Source organism: Taudactylus pleione, unplaced genomic scaffold (assembly GCF_031769625.1).
Source record: "Taudactylus pleione unplaced genomic scaffold, aTauple2 ptg000334l, whole genome shotgun sequence".
Taxonomy (NCBI): Eukaryota; Metazoa; Chordata; class Amphibia; order Anura; family Myobatrachidae; genus Taudactylus; species Taudactylus pleione.
In genome coordinates, this window is record NW_028284735.1 from 6246122 (window position 1) to 6266837 (window position 20716).

Sequence of the window (20716 nt, forward strand, 5' to 3'; positions counted from 1 at the left end):
TTGACACATACCACCTACCTAAACATTGTTGCAGACTAAAGTATACGCCTTTGTGGCAAAAGTATTCCCCGTTAGCCTCTTTCAGCAGGATAAAATGCTAAGCCACACTCCACAAATTGTTCAGGAATGGTTTGGGGGCACATGACAGAGTACAAGGGGTTGACTTGGTCTCCAATTTGCCCAGATCTGAATCCAATCAAGCATCAATGAGGTGTGCTGGAAAAAATTCCGAGCCATGGCTGCACCACCTCGCAACTTACAGGACTTAAAGGAACTACTACTGAAGTTTTAGCTGCACAAGAAGGACTCACACAATATCAGGAAGGTGGTGTTAATGTTATGGCTGACGGGTGGAAATCTTTCAAATCCTTTGATAATTCATGAGCGAAACAATGGGAAGCATAAAGGGAGATGAGCTGGAATTGGGGGGGGGGGGGGGGGTTGGTAAATGTGAAAAGTGCCTAAGCTCCTGCCACTGTACTCTATACCAGTGTCCCCACAGATGAAGGGAAAAAAGGGATGACCACAGGTGTTAGCAGACTTATTGATATGTGTCATTTCAGGGAGAATTTCTTACGTGTGCCTTAAAAAGAAAAGACGTTGGAACAGTAATGCTTTGCAAATTCATTAAGCTGGTTTTAGTTTACAGCAAAACAAATGAATATACTTTATATCTGCATCACTTACGGTAATGGGATTGTAATAACCACATCATTCAGCTCAAGTTTGTCCTCTTGAAGTTCATACTCTATATTTACATCACAGCCGTTCCCACTCTCTGAAGGCCAGCAGTTAACTAGAGATCAAGAAGAAATTTTACATACAGAATTGTATTTTATCATTTTACTTTGACATGAACAAAGTACAGTATAGCTGAATAAAGGAAAAAATAATTCAACGGATATCCAGATTAATGTAAAAAGACACTCCAATAATAATCAAATAGTTGTAGTAGTTCTGTGATGCCAAGGAAAACAGCAAGCACCAACTAGTGTAGTAATAATAGTAGGCTAGAATTTGGAGCAAATATACATGGGTACAGAGGCTCCTGTCACACCTCCACCAAGGATGGAGAACCCGTCCCCCACATCTCTCTAGTCCCCCTCGATTGCAGCACCAATCCTCACTGCACCACCACAGTGAGAAAACAACCAGGGTGAGAAAACTATTAAACATCATTTTAAAATGTACATTTAAAATTCATGTTTGCCACATTTCTGAGTGCTGTGAATTAACCTTACGTGCTGGTAGCATCGGGCATTACATCATTTGCTCTTTCCTCCCTATCTTCCCCTTCTGTGTCACGCCTGTCTGTCTGCCCCTCCCCTTTAGAATGTAAGCTCTCACGAGCAGGGACCTCTTCCCTCATGTGCTTCTCTTTACTCCCCATAAGGGCACCTAACACGTGACTGCTAACTCCCGGCTGCTTATTGTGAGTGCTTAATCGCTATTGCAGCAAGGTATATAAATCGTGTCCTTGTCCTGCACTGTAATGTACTGTAAGTTACTTGTTTCTTGTTCACTTATTAGTTCTATGTACCATGTAAGGCGCTGCGGAACACTTGTGGTGCCATATAAATAAAGGATAATAATAATATTTAACCAATTAATTTTAAAAGTACATTTCTACACTACCAGTGAATAGGTTACCTTTTACAGTGCAGTGGCAGATATCATCTACCTCCATAAGCCTCACACCCACACTTACAGAAACTGGCAACACTGATGTAAAGAGAGCGTTCCTTTAGTCTGGTCCCTTATCTCTAGCCTTGTCTAAATGTACAGTGCACGCAAAGGTCTCCATGAAGATTGGCACCTTTAGCCTGGTGCCTTTATCTCTAGCCTTGTCTAAATGTACAGTGCACGCAAAGGTCTCCATGAAGATTGACATCTTTAGCCTAAGTTTTATCAACTTCATGGCAAATTTTATTCTCTTTTATTCTACATCTCCTAATTTTATCCCATGATTATTTACACTAATTACTTCTATAAATCGACATAAAAAAAAACGAATGTGCCCATTTCTCCATTACCTGTCAGACACAAATTAGATGCCCGCTATATTTTATTCATTTTCTCCAGTTGAAAATCCGTATTCTTGAGTTGTTTTTTTTTTACTTCCGTTAAATCCTTTTCTCCGATTCCTGGTAGGTTATTAGATCCCTTTGAGTATAGTGAGTGGAGGGAGGAGTCTGGGCACTTTCACAATTGGTACTTTAGCTCAGGCTCCTCTTCCTCTATACACCCCAAAGGCTGTCTGAGTAGTTTTGAACAAACCAAGCCCCATGGAAGGAAGGCGGATTAGACAAGGAGAGGAGAAAAGAACTTATCACTATAATAGCTTACACAACTGTGTTATATATAGGACAAAAGCTTTCTTCTGGGCTTGTTTTCACCAATGCACATTAATGATAATTAGCAACGATAAAAGCATTTGGAGGACATAAACTTAGCTATATACAGACTTCCCTTCTATAAGTTTATGAGAACTTATCTTGCCCTGGCTTCTTAACACTGTATAATAACTACTACACAGCAGATTTATGGTGTTTTAAAGTGATATAATTTGCCGGTTTGCAGATTTTTATTTATTTTCAATTAATTTGTATTTTTTTTGTTCCATCTTCCTTTTTCAGGTACAAAGGTGAACACTGTGCACTCCAATATGCGTGGCAGAGCAAAGTCTTTATGTAGCTAAAAGCCTGATTTCATAAATGGACTCCACATGTAAAACGCTTCCTTTGCCATTGAAAACATAATTAAACACCCTGTAAACTCACTGGTAAGAGGTATAAAGGCTTCATCGGTTGTCTGTAGTCGCCACTTTAAGACTCCAACATCACTATTAAGGGGGAAAGATTTATCAGGATTTTTCAGTCCAATCAAGGAGTCTGACGTGAAGAGTTTTTTGTCCACGTTGGGATGAGTCTGCAATATGAAAGAATTTATGCTGGCAGTGAACACAAGTTATTGATAACTGGATTAGATTACTACCCTTAGAAATACTGTCCAAAAAGAACATTTGCAATTGTTTATGCAAGGAATAACTTTGTAAATAAACTATTTATATCCCAATACAAAGTTTATGGATAACTATTACAATAAAAAAAAATTCTAAGTGAATACTGTGGCCCAAAAGTAACAGGAACTGCCACAATTCCCTGTAGATTTAAAGCAGCAATAATTAAAAAAAAAGGCAAAACCAACCTGTAATGTATGTAGAGTTCATTCTAGCACCCTGCACCTGTCACAACCCATGCAGTTCCTCTTTGCTGCCTGTGGTGTTGCTCTCTGCTCTGATGCTTTTAGTATACTCTGGATACATGGTCTGTATCTCAGAAGTTTGTTGTATCAGCTGAATGTGCTAGAAGCACCAGAGCAGAAAGTAACCTCTCAAATCACTTTGTCAGACTCCTCTATGATGGCCATTCAATCTACATGCTCTCTAAGCCAAGTCCCTGATGTAGAAGGTCTGGTAAAATAGCAGAGACTAAAGCTGGCCACACATCTAAAGATTATCTGTCCAACCAGCCAACTAGTAGATTGGTTGGAATGAAAATCTGGTAAGAAATACAATCAGCAACTTGCTCCAAAAATGGACCAAAACTGTTGTATGAACAAATAGTTTAGATCAAACATTTAACAAACTTGTCTGAAAGACCATTTTCATCTGTTTTCTGGCATTTAGGAGTAAATTGCTGATCATCATTTACTCTCATTACTTACCAGATTTTCATTCCAACCAATCAACAAGTTGGCTGGTTGGATGTAAGTTGTTCTAGTGTGTGGCCAGCTTAAGGCTGCTCCAGAAGTATTCCCTAATTTGCGGCAAAGCCAAAATTATATAGCTTCTATGACGTCTTCTACTTCTTTAATAGAACATGGCCAATGAGAGGGGAAATATGGAACATATATACTCTAGGTCAAAGTTTGACACAACATCAATTACCTTTGTTCTGGGATAACACAATTACTTTGGTGTTTGAAGCAGTCATCCTGATCTATTTGAGGGAGCCCAAACTTTCTCCTTTATGTACTTGATATACCCTGAAGTAATCCGCTATCTTGTGGTCTTTGTCTGCAACGTGCAATGCAGGGCCTATCAAACTTTCTTCTTTTCATGACGTGATCATAGAAACTTCCGTCATTTAATTTAGAAAAGTAACTATTGTTCAGTTACTGGGGATGTTTGTGTCTTGTAAATGCTGGAGTTGCATGCCACACTCCCCTCATTTCCCAGATGTTTGCATGCAGTAGTTTGTAGTTCTGGAGCCATACTACTAACACTACTATATGTAGATGAGAGCCTCAAACCTTAGGAGCTGGAGATTGAGGGGAGGACGGTCTATTCTAGTCTTAAGAGGGACACTCCATTATCTTTTTAGTCTTAGATCCTGTTACTATCCAAGGGATTTCCATGCAATATTTGTAAGCATGATAACTTGATCTAAAAAAGTTGGATTTCTAATCCTCTGAATGAGTAGGTCTAAGTGACAGTTTGGATATGCTAACTTGCCCACGGAAGAATGCTTGTAGTGGATGAGAATTTTCCTAGGAGACCTACCGTGACTGCTTGTTTCCTTAGAGAGACCAGAAGATCTACCAGCACTTTGGTAAAAGTTCTTGAAAAAAATGGACATTTCGAAATGGGAGAAACATGAACTAGAAGTGTACAAACACAAAACATCTGAAAAACTGACGATGTTTTAGCTCTAAGTAGAGTGTGGCGATACAAATCCTGTAGATCTACTGAGTTACCGATGTTTAATTCCACCACTGCCTGAAGAAAGGGCTGACTCCATAACATAATGTCTTGCATAAAGAAATGGATTGAGCGGCCTCAGATTGAGAATTGTTCGGAAGCCCCAAGGCTTTTTCTACCAAAAAAAGTTGGAATATACAGATGTGTCCTTATACATCTTTGCTGCAGGCACATTTTTTTTCCGAAAATGCGTCGAAGTCGCAATGTGATGCACCAGGAGACTGACGATTATTTTGTATGTGACACTTGTATATCTGTGTGCAACTGAGTCTCTGTATACGAAGTACTACAATATAGCGGACGCAGCTTTTTTCATTCCAAGTTTCGTTGTGTATGAACCAGAAGTGTCACCTATCAAATAAAATAGGCAGTCACCAACAACTGCCTCCCACACAATTTCTGCCATCTACCAGATACACCTAACCAACCCTACCTCTTGCATCCCTCCTTGGGCTAAAAAAATGGGAATTAGGGCCTCCATTTACTAACGAGTTTTATCCCCAAAATGAGTGATAAATTTCACTGTGTATGATAAATGGTGCTCCAGCCAATCAGCTCCCAACTGTCATTTTTCTAACAGTGGGACAGTTGGGAGGTGATTGGCTGGAGCAGCCTTTATCATACACAGTGACATTTATCACTCGTTTTGGTGATAAAACTCGTTAGTAAATGAGGCCCTAGATTTGGGTATCTCCCTCACAGAGCAAGAGTGGCAAACTATATTCCTCAAAACTCACTGTAGTTCAGTTTGCTCGTCTATCAAGGAAACTCAATATGATATGGTATAGACACCCTACTCTACTCCATGCAATGTTCCTAACGAAATCCAACTCTTGCTGGAGATGCCTCAAAGCCCTAGGATCACTACATAATATTTGGTGGGATTGCCCTCAGTTATCTAATTTCTGGTCAGAGGTTATCTCCATCTCACAACAAATTTTAGGTGCCCCTGTCCCTACTGATCCAGCATCCTGGCTACTGAATTATGCACATTCCTCACTGGGATGCTATAAGAAGTCCTTACTGTGCCATCTAAGTAATGCAGCGGGTGCGGTCATCCCAACTTTTTGGCATTCCTGTAACCCACCCACCCGTAAAGATTGGTTCGAGAGACTTGATTATTATTTGTCAGTGGAGGATATTTTTCCCCTGTCCACCAATAGGCCTTCTTCTTTCACTATTACCTGGCTTCCATGGTTAGAATATAAAACCTCGGCAGAATATAAAAATTATATGTCTCCAACAGTTTCTATCCCGTAATATGTTTTGGCTTCCCTATTTTGGGCTAAAATTACTCTTTTAATATAAGACGACCCACCCCTATCCCCTCCCCCCCATCCCCATCTGATACTCCTTCTGTACTTTTCTTTCTCTATTCTTTCTTCTTTTTGTTATTCAATATAGTTAGTTTATTTTTTTTATATAATTTTCATACTGGTTTCCAATTTGTATACATTTTGAAATGTATTTACTAGTTTTTTCATGATTCTGTATATCTGTAGGTTTTCTTTTTGGAACCTTTAATAAAAATAGATTGCACAAATAAAATAGGCAGTCTGCTGGTGTTCTGGTCGTATTGCATTGCGATTTAAGACGCAATTTCAGCAAACAAAAAAAAAACAAAGACGCCCAACGCTGGCAGAGTAGTATGGGACCTGGCGGCTCACTCACGCTAGGCAAGTCGTGCTGTGTGGCGTTTGTGGACATGTATGAGGGCACAACTGTAAGCCGCCAAAAGGGAAAAGAGAAAGAAATTTTTCCTCCTACAGAGTCTGTAAATTGTTCATTAATGCCTTCAGTTCCACTGGAGAGGATGGAACTTTTCATGAAGTTATTCTCTCTAGGTATAGAGTGGAATTGGATCTTGTAGTCTTAATTGAGGATGTTGCAAACTAATATGTTTTGAGTGGTGAGCATGTATGCCTCGGCATACCTAGAGATCCTGCAACCCAGAAGATTCCATGCAGGTTTAGCCATAAGTACTACTGGTGACTATTGCTAGAGCCATACTTCTGCACTGCATCCAGATAAGCTTCAAAAATGAAATACATTTTTGCATCACTTCAATGCTTTTACATTAATACAGCCTATTTATTTTCTCTTGCGTAACCTAATGAAGTTTCTGCCCATACTTGAGACTGAAGCCATAGGCACATTTTATTTAAGTACTGTTCATGAGGAAACAAAGTTTCTTAAATCAGCTTTTTATTTTCCTAGGATGTTTCAGTGAACCTCCATTGCCTAGTTGTCTTGTACACGGAATTGCTAAGAGCTGAGCATCATTTAGTAGCTTCCCCCTGAAAGGGGTACACAGTTCAGTCTCTTAAAGACTCAAAAACGATCCTGTGCTTTCCATGAAGAAAGAAGTATTGGAAAACATAGGTCAGTTTTTGTACCTTTTTACACCTGAGTGCCGCCTCTAAAAGTATATTGCTGTATACTACTAGACATAAGGCGGCAACGGGGTTTCATTGCTTGAGTTTCACATGAGTGCCAGAGCCACAGTTAGACTGTGTGTACTATATGTATGCAATCTATGCATATATTTTTCAGTTACTAAGTTGGAACTCTGCATCTAATTACAACATCTGTTGACCATCTTTGGTAGTTTCCTACAAACACAACAACTTCTGGCACATATTTTTATTTTCCTTCCTAAGCTACATAGATGACTACTATTAATAAATAGTTATTTATAGTAGTTATTTTTCATAGTTATACTAAATAATAGTATTTATATATTCTCTAAAGTACATGTTACATCCATACATTCAAATCTAGCTTAGAATAATAAATGGAACGTTCATCTTGTAACCTTACAATTACACATATTTCAGTTCAGCCCCCCTCCCCTAATTACACCAGAAGAAAAAAATAAAATATATACAGGTATAAAATAAAGTTCCTGGTAGGTGTCTGTATTTGTTCGGGCTGATCTGGAAACCACTAGATGGATTTTGATGCAGTTTTCAATATTCTATAGAGCGTTTGTCAAGGAAGGATTAGGTGTATGAAACATTAATGTGTGACAGAAGGGAGTTGAGCAGTGACTGTTTTAATGAAGCAAGTCAACGGAAAAAAAAAAAGGACTCACACTCTGTAAACCGTTAAAGATATATCACAGCGATGGATTTTATTTTATACCATGTAGAGATTGATACATTTTTCTGGGGAAACCAGATAAAACATATGTGAGCCCTGTTTACTGATACAAAATGTTAGTTTCCCTTTTTTTACCGTTCCGATTTAATTTATGTGAAAAACGATTCTTTTATTTCAAAACGAGTCCAATTCCCAGTAAGAACCTGCTTTGGCATGACAATAAGTAAAACACAGGGACAGACACTTAACGTGGCTGGGGTTGACCTAATTGGAGGCGTTTTTTCCTTATGGACAACTTTACGTGGTCCTTTTGTGTGTTACGTCAAAACAGAATCTTTTCGTGTTGACATCAGGAGGAAAAACAACTAATGTCATCTACAAGGCAATCTTATAAGACCTCGGTTAAAAAAGACTAATCACCGTATATATTCAGAATTGCTCCCATGCGAAATGAGGGCGGGTCGCTAGTTCATCATATTTTAAAAGGTTTAAAGCTATGGTCAGTACTTCGAACTCCTCACCTGAAGTTGCACCCCTTTCTTGTCCTCATTGTCAACATGTACACGGATCCTCCCAACCTTCTCATCAGTCACTCTAAGCATAATGAGTCCATGGACTTCCATATTCTGTAGCCCTCCATCCCTGCTGCAGGTTAAAGATATTTTCTCCTCAATCTTCAAATGAACACTAAAAGAGAGGGATATTTTGTTACATAAAGACCTCACTTGTCTTAGCAAGCTAATTAATTAGGTATGGGAAAATAAGGAACCTGTAAATAAATACAGAGTTGTATTTCTATATTAAGACACTTGGTTTAATAATAAAGTAATGCAGGTTACAGGTCCTTGCACTTACCTCTCTAAGTTGGTAGGTGGGGGCAAGACTTTTGCAGCTTCTGATGGCCTCTTGCCTGTAGACTGGTTAACAATGGTCTCGCCTTCAGATTTGAGCTTGTCTACAAAATTATCTACTTCCTTTCCTTTGGCCCCAAGTTTCAGGGCTTTGTTAGAGCCAGAAGGCCTAAAAGAAAACATACAGCAACATTTCAGCTAAGTGCTCCACTCAACAGCTGATCAAGACCAAGTATTTTCATACCGAGCATCTCTTGACCATGGTCAACAACACAATTATAATTTAAGTACCACGCTTACCTGGTGGGTAAGGAAGCAGCCTTAGTTTTCTCTGGCTCCATTATATTTTCCGTTATCAACGCTGCAGCATTGCTGGAAATCGAGGAACTGCCAGAGCTTCCAAAACCTCCAAATCCTGGAGGCTTCTTGCCCTGACGCTCTGCATCCCTCCTAGCCTGCTGCAGCTCTTTTGCTTTACGTCTCATCTCTGCCTTTGCCTCTCGCTCTTGGGTCTGGGGAGAAAATATGGAAAGTTATTTAAGGAAGCAATCCTCCAAGCTGTGTCTGGGAAGTGTGTTAAGATGCAGCCTGGATATATTACAAAAAAGATAGCAGGGAAACTATTAAAATAGGTTTAAGATATTCAATTATATTTGAACTTAATAGAAATTGTGGCCTAGTGTTCATTCGAGCACCCTGCACCTGTCGCAACGTATGCAGTTCCTCTGTCCTGCCTGGGGTGTCGCAACATGCCCAGTGATGAAATTAATGAATCTGCCCTCCTGAGTTCCTACAAGCAAAAAGCAGCAGACATGACTCCCAGAAGTTGATTATACAGTATATACACACACACAAAATTCCAGCCAGAGGGTGAGATTAAATTGTGTTTTTGGGCGCGCGATAATTAATGGGAGCCCAACAGAGTAACTCAATTGTTTTGGGCACCCATAAGCACCCAATTCTAACCTAACAGGAGCGATGCGAAAAGTGCCGTTTGGGCGGCCAAATGGCCAACTTTTTGCACATTTCTGTTCGTAACCTCAGGCTATAACGTCTCCCGTCAGGGTATATCCATTCAGCCATCATGACTGTAACCCCGCCTGAAGCTGTGAAGGTCCCTGCTTTGATTTTGTTTCCCATTCCTTCTAGTGGCTTCTCCTACTGGCTCATGGCGTGGTATCTGCTTACAGACTAGGCTGGCTGATGTGACTTTCCCACATTGGTGCTACAGTGTGGTGACAGTAATAGGCTGGTCCCTTGTGCCCTGATCACTGGATGCACACAGTCTGGGATTCCCATGGTGTGTTCTAAGGGAAGTGGTGCCATTATCTACTGTTGGGGTTAGGGTTTCTTCCTGGGTAGCTCTCCCTCATTATTGTTGCATGGGAGCCATTTTACATCCACATAGTGTCCGATTTCTCTCCCCTTGCTCAGCGTCAATACTTCATCTGACTCTGCTAGCCAGCTGCCCAGCCTTCATTACTCATCTGTGTGCCTCCCAATTTCAATACAACTGATTTTCTCTCTTTCCAAGGACTGTATGCAGTGTGCCTTGCTATGTTGTCCCTCTCCAATAGACAAGACTTTGGTTGCTGGAAGATACAGAGCACCACCTTTATTTCTCATGTGCCATTCCTGATCTGTTTGCTGTTTCGATTGAACCCTGCCCTGGTTCAGCCTAGCGGCTGTTAGTTCAAAGTGCAGCAGACATAAATAATGTGGCCCTGTACGTACAGGACATGCTTTTGTCCCTGTCTGATGCATCAGAGTTCCTGTTTCCCTGTTAGTGGTGGCGGACACATTTGGAGGTTTTTCTTGTGCATTCATTGGTATAAGTCTAATATCCCCCCATTAAGGGGCCTTTGTAACAATACTATAGCTCATTCGGTCCAACTGGAACAAACTACTAAAATCAAGTACCTAGATATTTGGGTTATGTTAAATATGTTCAAATTAATCCCTCTTAACGTACTACCGCAGATTGAGCATTTTAAGGCAAAAAAATGTGTGGAAAAAACCTCCACTAACTGGTTACTAGATGTAATAAGCCAATTAAAATGGCTGTTCAGCCAGTTCCTTTATGACTCATTTATAGTTTTCTCTTCTCCCTAGTCTAGGCAAGCGGCCACAGAATACGCTGGAGACTGTAGAGAACCAGGCTCTCAGGGTCTTGCACTTCTTTACCTCAAACTATTATTTTACCTCCCAATTGGCACATTATTGGAGGTGGGTCTCAGATGTGAGAGCCAGGTGCTTCGTTTGTTGCTTGTGCAGCAAAATGACTGAGGAAATACTGTACTTCCATGTAGACTCTGCTCGCTGGGGGCTGCTCCGGCACTTGGACCCTGCTGCTCGTGCAGGCTTTTAGGATATGGAGACAGGTTTTTAAATTGGCTGGTGGTGCAAGCTTGGATCTGAAGAGCTCATTGTGCAAATCTGATTGAGTTAGAAAACGTGCTTGAATGGGGGTGATTATTTTCTACATAGCTTTTACACATGTAAGATGTCTTGGGCTACAAGTGAGATTATATTTTACAGATGACCATCATCTTAAAATGTTATGCACCAATTGCTTACATAATATTACACATACATATAGAGTATAATACAATTGTATTCTGATATAAATAAAAAGTGGTGAGGGTGAAAAAGACACAGGTACACAAAGCAGACAACTCCCACCTACATGGCAAATTCACGCAATCATCTTTATCTGCCACTAATTCCTTCATATTTTCATCCAGAACCCAAAGAATAAGTAATATTTGCAGCACGGAGGCTTACAGGTTACACTCACCTCTCTGACTGCTCGGAACACCTTCTCTTCATGTGAGTCCATCTCAGTGAATGTTCTGATCTGGGCTAAGTTCACATTTTCTCTGTATCCCAAAGCCACAATTTCATCAAATGCAAATATTAGATCAAAACAGTGATCAGAGATCTCCGTCTCCTCCAAAGCTCTACAGTATTCAGGAATCTAGCAAAAGATTGTTTTACACATTACATTTAGATTGTGCATAACAAAACATGTGATCACTGTCAAAATACATACAATAAGGTTAATCATTTCAAGAGGTTCATAATATTAAATTGCCATTAAAAGTTAAGCAGTTATTGACAATTGTGATATTATAAAGGTCATTGAGAGAATATAAAGGACTGTTCTTACAGGAAACTGTGGCTAGTCTGATGAGGAGTGGGGCAACTTTAAAACAATTTAAAGATGTTGTTCCTTTATTTATGTTTAAATGAGAGAATTGTATTACTGTTGGTGTCACGGGTCTGGTGATCTGCAAGCACTGGTAGAGAGTGAAGGGCAGGACATCGCAATGGAAGCTGGTGCAATTTGCAAACAGCAAAATATGCACAATTGCAAAAATGTTATTTCCAGGGAAGGGATATTAGTGCTTCAGAGCTGTGAGGAAATTATGAGAACAAACACTGTGTAGGGGGATTTGTGTTAATGGATGAAAATTTCCGCACATTACCATATACACATTTCCCTACATAGACAGTACTGGTAAGGAACATACACCCAGTCCTCACATATATGTGCTTTTCATATCATGGTAGGATTAATATAAAGGTGCCCACACACATAGCGATATTTTACCCGATCTGGCCGATTCCGACACATTGGAACAACAGATCGCGTAAAATATGGCCAAATCGTGAGTAAATTGTGAGTCCCCACTCACGATCACAATGCGATGCACGTCCCCGCTGGTCGCACATCGCATCGTCAGATATGCCGTGCAGATCTGACAATCTAGGACCCGATGCACTGTGAAGGCCTTGATGCAGGAGAGATCGTATGAAGATTGAACACTAAGTTGTTTGCAGATCGTGCGCTGAGCTACCTGGGAGTGTTTCAAGGGAAATCGTACACATCGGCTGATCATGTGCAGATCACTATGTGTGGGCACCTTAAGATTGCTAGTAACATCAGGGTGATGTGTTATGTGCTTAAAAATCAGAGTTATGGTATAACATACCTTAGCAAACTCTTTTTCTTCGACGTCCATAGGGTCCACCGAATCTACCTTGGGGTATGTAGTTGGAGAGATCCATTGCACCAAATAGCTACAGCTGTAAAGCTCCCAGCGTGCACTGATCCTCCTCCCTATATACCCCGCCTCCAGCCACAGGCATTAAGTTTGTAAACAAGCCTAATGGAAAGAGACGGAAAGTGGAAAAGAAAGTACAATGTACCCAAGAAACACTCAAAAATATGGAGAGGGAATCAGTGATACAAAAAAAGATCCCAACTGAGGCCAGGTGCACCAGAGAGGGTGCTCGGTGGACCCTATCGACCTCAAAGAAAAAGTTATCTAAGGTATGTTATACCATAACTGATTTTCTTCTTCAGGGTCCATAGGGTCCACAGAACCCTATGGGGACGTCCTAAAGCAGTTCCCTTAAGGGTGGGGACGCTCCTGAGCAGAGAGGAGAATCCGCTGCCCAAAGGAAGCATCCTGGAACGCAAAAGTATGAAATGCATAGAATTCGATAAAGGTATGGACGGAAGACCAAGTGGCTGCCTTACACAGCTGTTTAGTCGAGGCGCCATGTCTAACCGCCAACGACAGTTCGACAGACCAAATAGAATGTGCGGTCACCTTGCTAGGAACAGGGAGATCAGCCTGTATATAAAACTTGAGCAATAGTCATATGCAGCCAGCGAGCCAAAGTCTGTTTGTTAGCTGGCCACCCTCGTTTGTGAAACCCATACAACACAAAGAGCGAATCTGATTTCCTGATGGAGCTGGTACGATCCACGTAGATACGAAGGGCTCGAACCACATCCAGGAACGCTTCACATGTAGACAGGTTTGAAGACTGAAAAGCCGGGACTACAATTTCGTCATTTATATGGAAACGGGATACTACCTTCGGAAGGTAACCCACCTTAGTACAAAGGACAGCTCTATTTTGATGAAAAAAATCAAATAGGGAGAGCAACAGGACAGTGCTGCCAAGTCAGAAACTCTACAAGCTGAGGAGATAGCGAGGAGAAAAAAATGTGTCTTCGCTGTCAACCATGTTAAGTCCACCTTGTCCAAAAGTTCAAAGGGGCGCCTTGAAAACCTTAGGGTCATATTTTGTTTGGGAACACCAACGAAAATAAGAAAGCCAAATCCTGTGATAGAAGCGGGCTGAAGCAGGCTTCCTTGCCCTCATCTTTGGCATTTAAGACGAAAGCCTCAATAGCCACGCCGTCAAAGTCAGCTGAGGTAAATCCGGATACAGGCAGGGACCCTGCACTAGCAAATCCGGACGTCGTAGAGGCAGTAGAAGTGGCCTGGCTACGGACAGACATGTCAGATCGGTGAACCAAAGTACCCTGGGCCAGGCAGGAGCTATTAGTATTAATCTGCCGCTTTCCTGCTTGAACTTTCTGACGACTCTTGGGAGGAGGGATATCATAGGAAACAGGTATGCCAACCTGAAGTTCCACCTCACCGCCAGAGAGTCCACAAAGGCGGCTGAGGGGTCCCTCATTTTGGAGCCGTACCTGGGGACCTTGTGCTTGTAGCGTGACGCCATGAGGTCTACGTCTAGTAGCCCTCACTTGTCCACCAGGAGTTGAAAGACATCCAGATGAAGAGCCCGTTCTCCGGCGTGTATGTCCTGACGACGACTCTGCTAAGCTCCAAGATATTTATCGGTAGGCGACTTTCCTGGATTGTCCACCTTCCCTGAAAGGTGTGACGCCCTGGCACCGCTCCCCATCCTTACAGACTTGCATCCGTGGTTAGGAGTACCCAATCTGGGACCCATAACAGACGACCCTTGTCTAAATGAGTCGTCTCCAGCCACCGAGGGAGAGCCAAACATCTGGCGAGATGAGGATCATCTGAGACTTTATCCGATAATACTGACTATCCCAATGAGGACCTGGAGTGGAACTGGGCATACGCCACCATATCAAATCTGGATACCATGGAGGCCAGCACCTGCATTGCCAGATGAACTGACACTTTGTTTGCAGAGTAGACTGCGCACACAAGACTGTAGTGCCGCAATCTTATCCTATGGTAGGAGAATCCTCTGACCCAGAGTGTCCAGCAGTGCCCCCAAGAGCATTATCCGCTGAGTTGGAGAATGAGTGGACTCTCCAATTTATTATCCAGCCGTGCTCTTGTAGGCAGACAATGGTCATCTGTAGATGACATTTTAACAACTCCTGCGATTGTGCTAATATCACGATGTCATCCAAATATGGCAGCATCCTGACCCCTTGTCGTCTGAGATGAGTCATACTACTGCCATTATCTTGGTAAATACCCGAGGGGCTGTAGCCAGCCCGAAGCGTAGAGCCTGAAATTGGTAATGTTGCTGATCTACCGCCATTGTCAAAAATCTTTGGTGGGATCGTGCAATCAGAACATGCAGATATGCATGTCCAGGGAGACCCTAAAATCTCCAGGCTCCATTGCCAGCATAATTGACCGTAGGGTTTCCATACGAAATTTGGGCGGTGTGACCCATTGGGTTTCTGAACCAAAAACAAATTTGAATAATAACCCCTTCCCTGTTGCATCACAGGGAAGGGGATTATGATTCCCGACCTCAGGAGGGCCCCAATAGACTCCCGGAAGGCCGAAGACCTGACCAGGTCTAAAGGCAGGGTTGTACCAACAAACCTTTGAGGGGGATGCCTCAAGAACGTGATGGTGTAATCCTGAGAGACCACCTCTCGAACCCAGGTATCTGTCGTGGTCTGATGCCACGCCTGAGAAAACTGTAGGAGTCGGCCTCCATCCCTGAGCCCCCCCAGGGAGAGGCCCGCCCATTCAGGTAGTGGGCTTACCATCCGCCTTGAAATCACGACGCTTGGCTGACCAGGGCTTCTTGGTCTGCCGTCTCATGTGGGAATTATCCTGTCTAGAGGAAGACTGTCCCTTTGCCCTACCCTGTGGGCGGAAAGGACCGAGCTGACGACTGCCTATACTTAGAGGTAGTCGTAGATGGCAACCCCGCAGATTTAGATGTCACCAGAGAAGACACTATGTCATCCAGCTCTGGTCCAGACAGTACCTTCCCAACAAAAGGCAAGGATTCCAGGGCTTTCTTGGAACCTGTATCCGCCTTCCAGGTTTTAGCCAAATGGTTCTTCGAGCTGCAACTGAAGCTGCTGATACCAAAATACCTGCATCAATGACAGCTTCCCCCATATATATAGCTGCTTCTCGCATCTGACAGAGGGAAGACAGCTGATCTCTGGTAGCATTAGGCATGCTATTCTCCAGGAGACTTTGTCCATCCTTCCATAGCCTTGGCTACCCATGCCATAGCTGGCCTGGTAATAGCTCCAGCTAACGAAAACACTGATTTTAAATAGTTATCAAGTTTTCTAATCTGTAACGTCCTTCAAAGAGGATGCCGCAGGAATGGGTAATGTAGAGTTCTTAATCAATCTAGTCACATGAGCATCTACTGAAGGAGGAACTTCCCATTTGCTATATTCACCCTGAGCAAATGGATATCGAGAAGTTAAATTCCCTGTAGTATGGAAATGCTTATTTGGAGTAGATCATGCTTCAGACATGAGATTCGTCAGCTGCTCAGACTGAGGAAAATAATCTCTAGCCACCTTTTGATGCCTAAAGACCAGAGTCTTCCTCTATACTGAGGACAGATCTAACCGCTCTCACCAGAAAGGGGACATCCACAGAGGATTGATGGTTTTCTTCCACTGAGTAAGACCCAGAACTGGGAGTATCAGAGTGTGATGAGGAGGGTGGGTCAGAACCCTGAGGCAAGGTCTGAAGAGAACCTCTCTTATGCCCCCGCTTCTTTACTGCCCCAGGTCTATTCACCTGTACCACCTGCTGAGGGGTTATAGACGGCAGCATACTGACTAGAGTGGTCAGAAGAATCAAACCAACAGGGATTCACAGAGTACATGTACATAGAAAGATGCAACTGCTGTGGGTATCCCACAGCAGGACGCAATATCGTGGTAGGAGCACGCGATGCTGCAACCTTATCCCCCATATGTGACAAAACCTGCAACTAAGACGCCACCCACGATGGCTCTTATGTAGGTGCAGGTGTACCAGATAGGAAAGGTGGCTGTTTACACATACCATCTCGCACAAAATACTGTTCAGACAGGCCTGTCAAACAGGATTTACATGACTTGAGCACCAGAGGCTCACGCTTCTCACCTTTACCCTCAAACATGACAAATGTGTGATCGGTATAAGGTGTACAGTATAAATGCGATGTGACCCACTTCTCACATGAAAAACTCCACATCTTTTCAGAGGGATGAAGAGAAACAGTGATAGTATAACTGACAGTTTGAAAAACAAAAGACAGTATACATACAGCAGATAGCATGAAAGTCACATACAATGCATAAATACAATCATTGCTATTGCAATTTGACTCTGAATCAACTGACCAGCCCCAACGGGGTATTGGCAGGATATAAAGCGCTATATGCCAGACCCAGCGGAGAGGTATACATGGAGACAGTCCAGACCTCTGAGATAACCAGCCTGAAGCACAACTGCGAGCGTCTCACACACGAGGCGGTCAGATGTAGCAACCCAGAAGAGGGAATCCATAACCGGAAGTTGCTTCTAAGTCGGAGGAGGATCGGCCGGGGAAGCGCCTATCTCCCCTAAGCTGCGTTTTTGATGGCATGGGTACACTGGCCTCACAGTAGTGGACGCTCACTAGTGCATCTACTACCCATCCCCGCGACAGACGATATGGCCCCGTCCACCTTACACGAGGCCTTCACCCACAGCCACCTCTGGTGAGTCTCCTACACAGGAGGCCTGAACTGCATCGCGCACGATTCCGCTCATGTGGAGTCGCTTACCTGTCATCTGCGAATCCGATCACAGTCCGGACCCCAGTAACACCACTAAGCCTCACTGGAGGCTCGCCGAAATCCCCAGGGCATATAGTGGTATGGGCGTTTTGGCATCTGCGAAGGTAGATGGGGTCGCAGTACCTGCGTCCTATTCGGCGTTTAGTACCGCTCAACTCAGAAGTTCAAAAAACTAAGGTAAATCATAAAAGAAAAAGCCTGGGACTGCCTAGGTAGTCCCGCTGTTAAAACAGGTGTGTCTGGATACTTGCCATGCACCAAACAAAAACACTGAATGCCTGTGACTGGAGGCGGGGTATATAGGGTGGAGGACCAGTGCATGCTAGGAGCTTTAAAGCTGTAGCTGTTTGGTGCAATGGATCTCTCCAACTACATACCCCAAGGTAGCTTCTGTGGACCCTATGGGCCCTGAAGAAAAAAGGTGCGGTGAGAACATCTCAAACTATGATTGGACCGTTCTGGTCTGAAGACCCTTCTGAACATACTTAGGGCTGTATTCAATTAGAGGCGAAAAGCCGTTCTCGGCTTAACTTTTTCGGCGATTCCACTTATCCCCATATTCAAATTTGTCGGACTTTTCGCCTGTACGAAAAGTTTACGGCTTGTAACCAGCGGAAAAGATTCACCAATGAATACCCGGCTGAAAAAAGAGCAAAATTGGGGTTTTGGGGGTGCAAACTTGCGACAACCACCCTGCACCCTTTAGACACCCCCCTTGACTCTAACTGTGTCAAAAACGCTAAAACCACCCACAAAGGACACCCCAAAAAAAGAACTTTGAAAGTGGGGTACAAAATAAAAAACTAGCGAAATAGCCTTTGGGGGGGGGTCTGCAAGTATGGGGGAGGTGAATTTTTGATTGCAGGTGCTTGCAGAAAGTGCGTTTTTGGCGCTTTTTAATGCTTTACTATAGCAATTTTTAAATAAGCTTGCACCCATTTTCATTTACCACAAATTTGATGGTACTACTTTTTTCCCCCCCAAAAAAGTTTCAAAATGCTATTATTCACCACTTGCTCAAAGACGCTAAATAGCACCTATTGAGACCATTTAAAAACCCCAAATACCTTTTGCAGAGCTATTCGGGGGTACCCATAGTGAACCCCCATGTCAGAGCATCTTTAGGGGGTGTCAGGCTGATTTCCTCAAAAACTACAGGACTTTGCTGAATTAGTTTTCGCACATTTGCAATTGAATACGGGGATGCGCGGGGACGTGCGCGATAAGTTCTCGTTGACGAAAAGTTCGGCAGCGGACTTTTCGCTCCCAATTGAATACGGCCCTTAGTGATCATTTTAGGTAAACCATAAACAGGAAACTAACGTGCACGCCCGATCAGGCGTGCCCCCTTTTCATCACTCTTGGGAATGTGCTCAACGCTTACGGACATGCTGGGCTGCCCCCAAGCTCTCCACTCATTGCGCACAGCATCTAATCACCGCCAGTGAGCGCTGCACCGCAACTTTTCCCACCCACGGGACACTGCGGCCCGCGGGTGGGGATGGCACCCAGCATACTTTTTCAGCAGGGTGCCGCCATAATGGTAGGGCGCAATTTGCAGTTTTGAAAACTGATAAAACAGCTTAGCGGGATCACATACTTTTTTACTTTGCAAAGCCGCATATTTTAAAGTGACTTGCATCAAGCTGGTTTTACTTTGAGGCAAAAGCTGTTTGTGTTGTATGTAAATACTGTGCACAACAAGGTACTTACAACAATGGCCTCTTCTATATATTGTAGATATGGAACTTGTATTAGTTAATTTTATTTCCTTGAAATAAATCAAACAATATGGCTACCAAGGGGTAACGCCTTATTTATTTGAACAGACAGGATAAAAAAAAAAAACATCAGGAAGGTATAGAATTTGATCTGCTTTCCCTTTTGTGTTTTTGATGATCTTCTCAAACTGCCCTAAATAAACTAAAGGACCAATCCATGTGACGGAATGGGACATATGGATACATTTAAAATTAAGTGCCATTACATGAATAAGGTTGAATAATGAAAATAGAACTTTCTTTTATCATAAATTAGTTAAAGCTTAAAGTTGATTCCAGCAAAATAAAGTAAAAAAAAGTTTGTAATTTTTTTTTGCAACAATTGCCATGTACTTGTGACGGAACGGGACTGAGACAAAGTACAAAACCCTTCTTAGGTAACACAACATTAAACTTCTGTGAAATTAGACCGGACTGGGCTCAGATTTTTCTTGTGCAGGGTAAGCAGACCCAATGGTTTAATAATATATTAGTGTAAATACAGTGCATTTGTTCTTTGTACAAAAATAAAACCCAATTGTTTTGGTGATTGAGTGGAACATCCAGTGTGACAGAAAGACATGTGCATTTTCGTTGTCTAATGCAGCATGACCGTAAGTCACACAGATAGATATGTAGTAAATGCACTAAAGTATGTGTACATAAATATATATTATTGAGTCATAACAAACCTTCCTCTTGAAAGACTGCTATTCACGTGCATTTGTTCCCAATAGAAGCTAGCTTCTTAGTATTTACAGAAATACTAGAGTTGCCACATATCTCTTCACCAGTATAGGAAATGGATATTTTTTAGACCAAAGTTACCTTGAAAAAGCAGTGATTTTGCCAGTTTGCTTTCACTTTCTATGGAATGAGCCATAATTCTATGGAATTAGAGCCTAACATAGGTGGGAGTATTGGAATGTGATGGAGAATTTCAAAGAAAACAAAATGAACAGTAAGAATTCTGAATTATGTTTCAACTCCATGTCAGCCATAACATATGGGATGTACCGAAAAAGAGCATAAAGCAAGAGTGTGGGTTAACTATATTCAACAGCCAGTACTTATACCAGAAAGAAAATGCAACAATATAATTTTTTTGGGAACAACTGAAGTATTTTCCTTCCAAATGGAGCATCAGCAGAAGTTTGTCTAGCAGATGATGGTCAACTCATCCTTAACCAAAGCTGAACCCTACATGCCCAGGAAGTCACCACTGCTTTGCAATGTTTTACTACTTCGGGCAAATTATGTTATTTTCCTATCGTAAGCCTAAAGAATTACATCCTTGACCCATCTTGCAAGAGTATGATTGAATCAAGCATGTCGTTGACTAGATCCTATAGGAAAGACAGTAAGTTGTTACACAGAAAATGACCTGTAA

At 42.4% G+C, this 20716-nt stretch overlaps 1 protein-coding gene across 1 annotated transcript in view; it reads right to left on the reverse strand.

The window, feature by feature from the left end:
* ARCN1 (archain 1 coat protein complex I subunit delta) overlaps positions 1-20716 on the reverse strand; it is a 55841-nt gene that overhangs the window by 14252 nt on the left and 20873 nt on the right. Inside the window, exons 3-8 of the mRNA XM_088443842.1 lie at positions 11513-11692; positions 9016-9227; positions 8720-8884; positions 8386-8551; positions 2781-2928; positions 688-796 (exon numbers count right to left, since the gene is read on the reverse strand). Of these exons, the coding sequence (XP_088299968.1) occupies positions 688-796; positions 2781-2928; positions 8386-8551; positions 8720-8884; positions 9016-9227; positions 11513-11692 (980 nt within the window). The remainder of the gene's footprint in view (positions 1-687; positions 797-2780; positions 2929-8385; positions 8552-8719; positions 8885-9015; positions 9228-11512; positions 11693-20716) is intronic.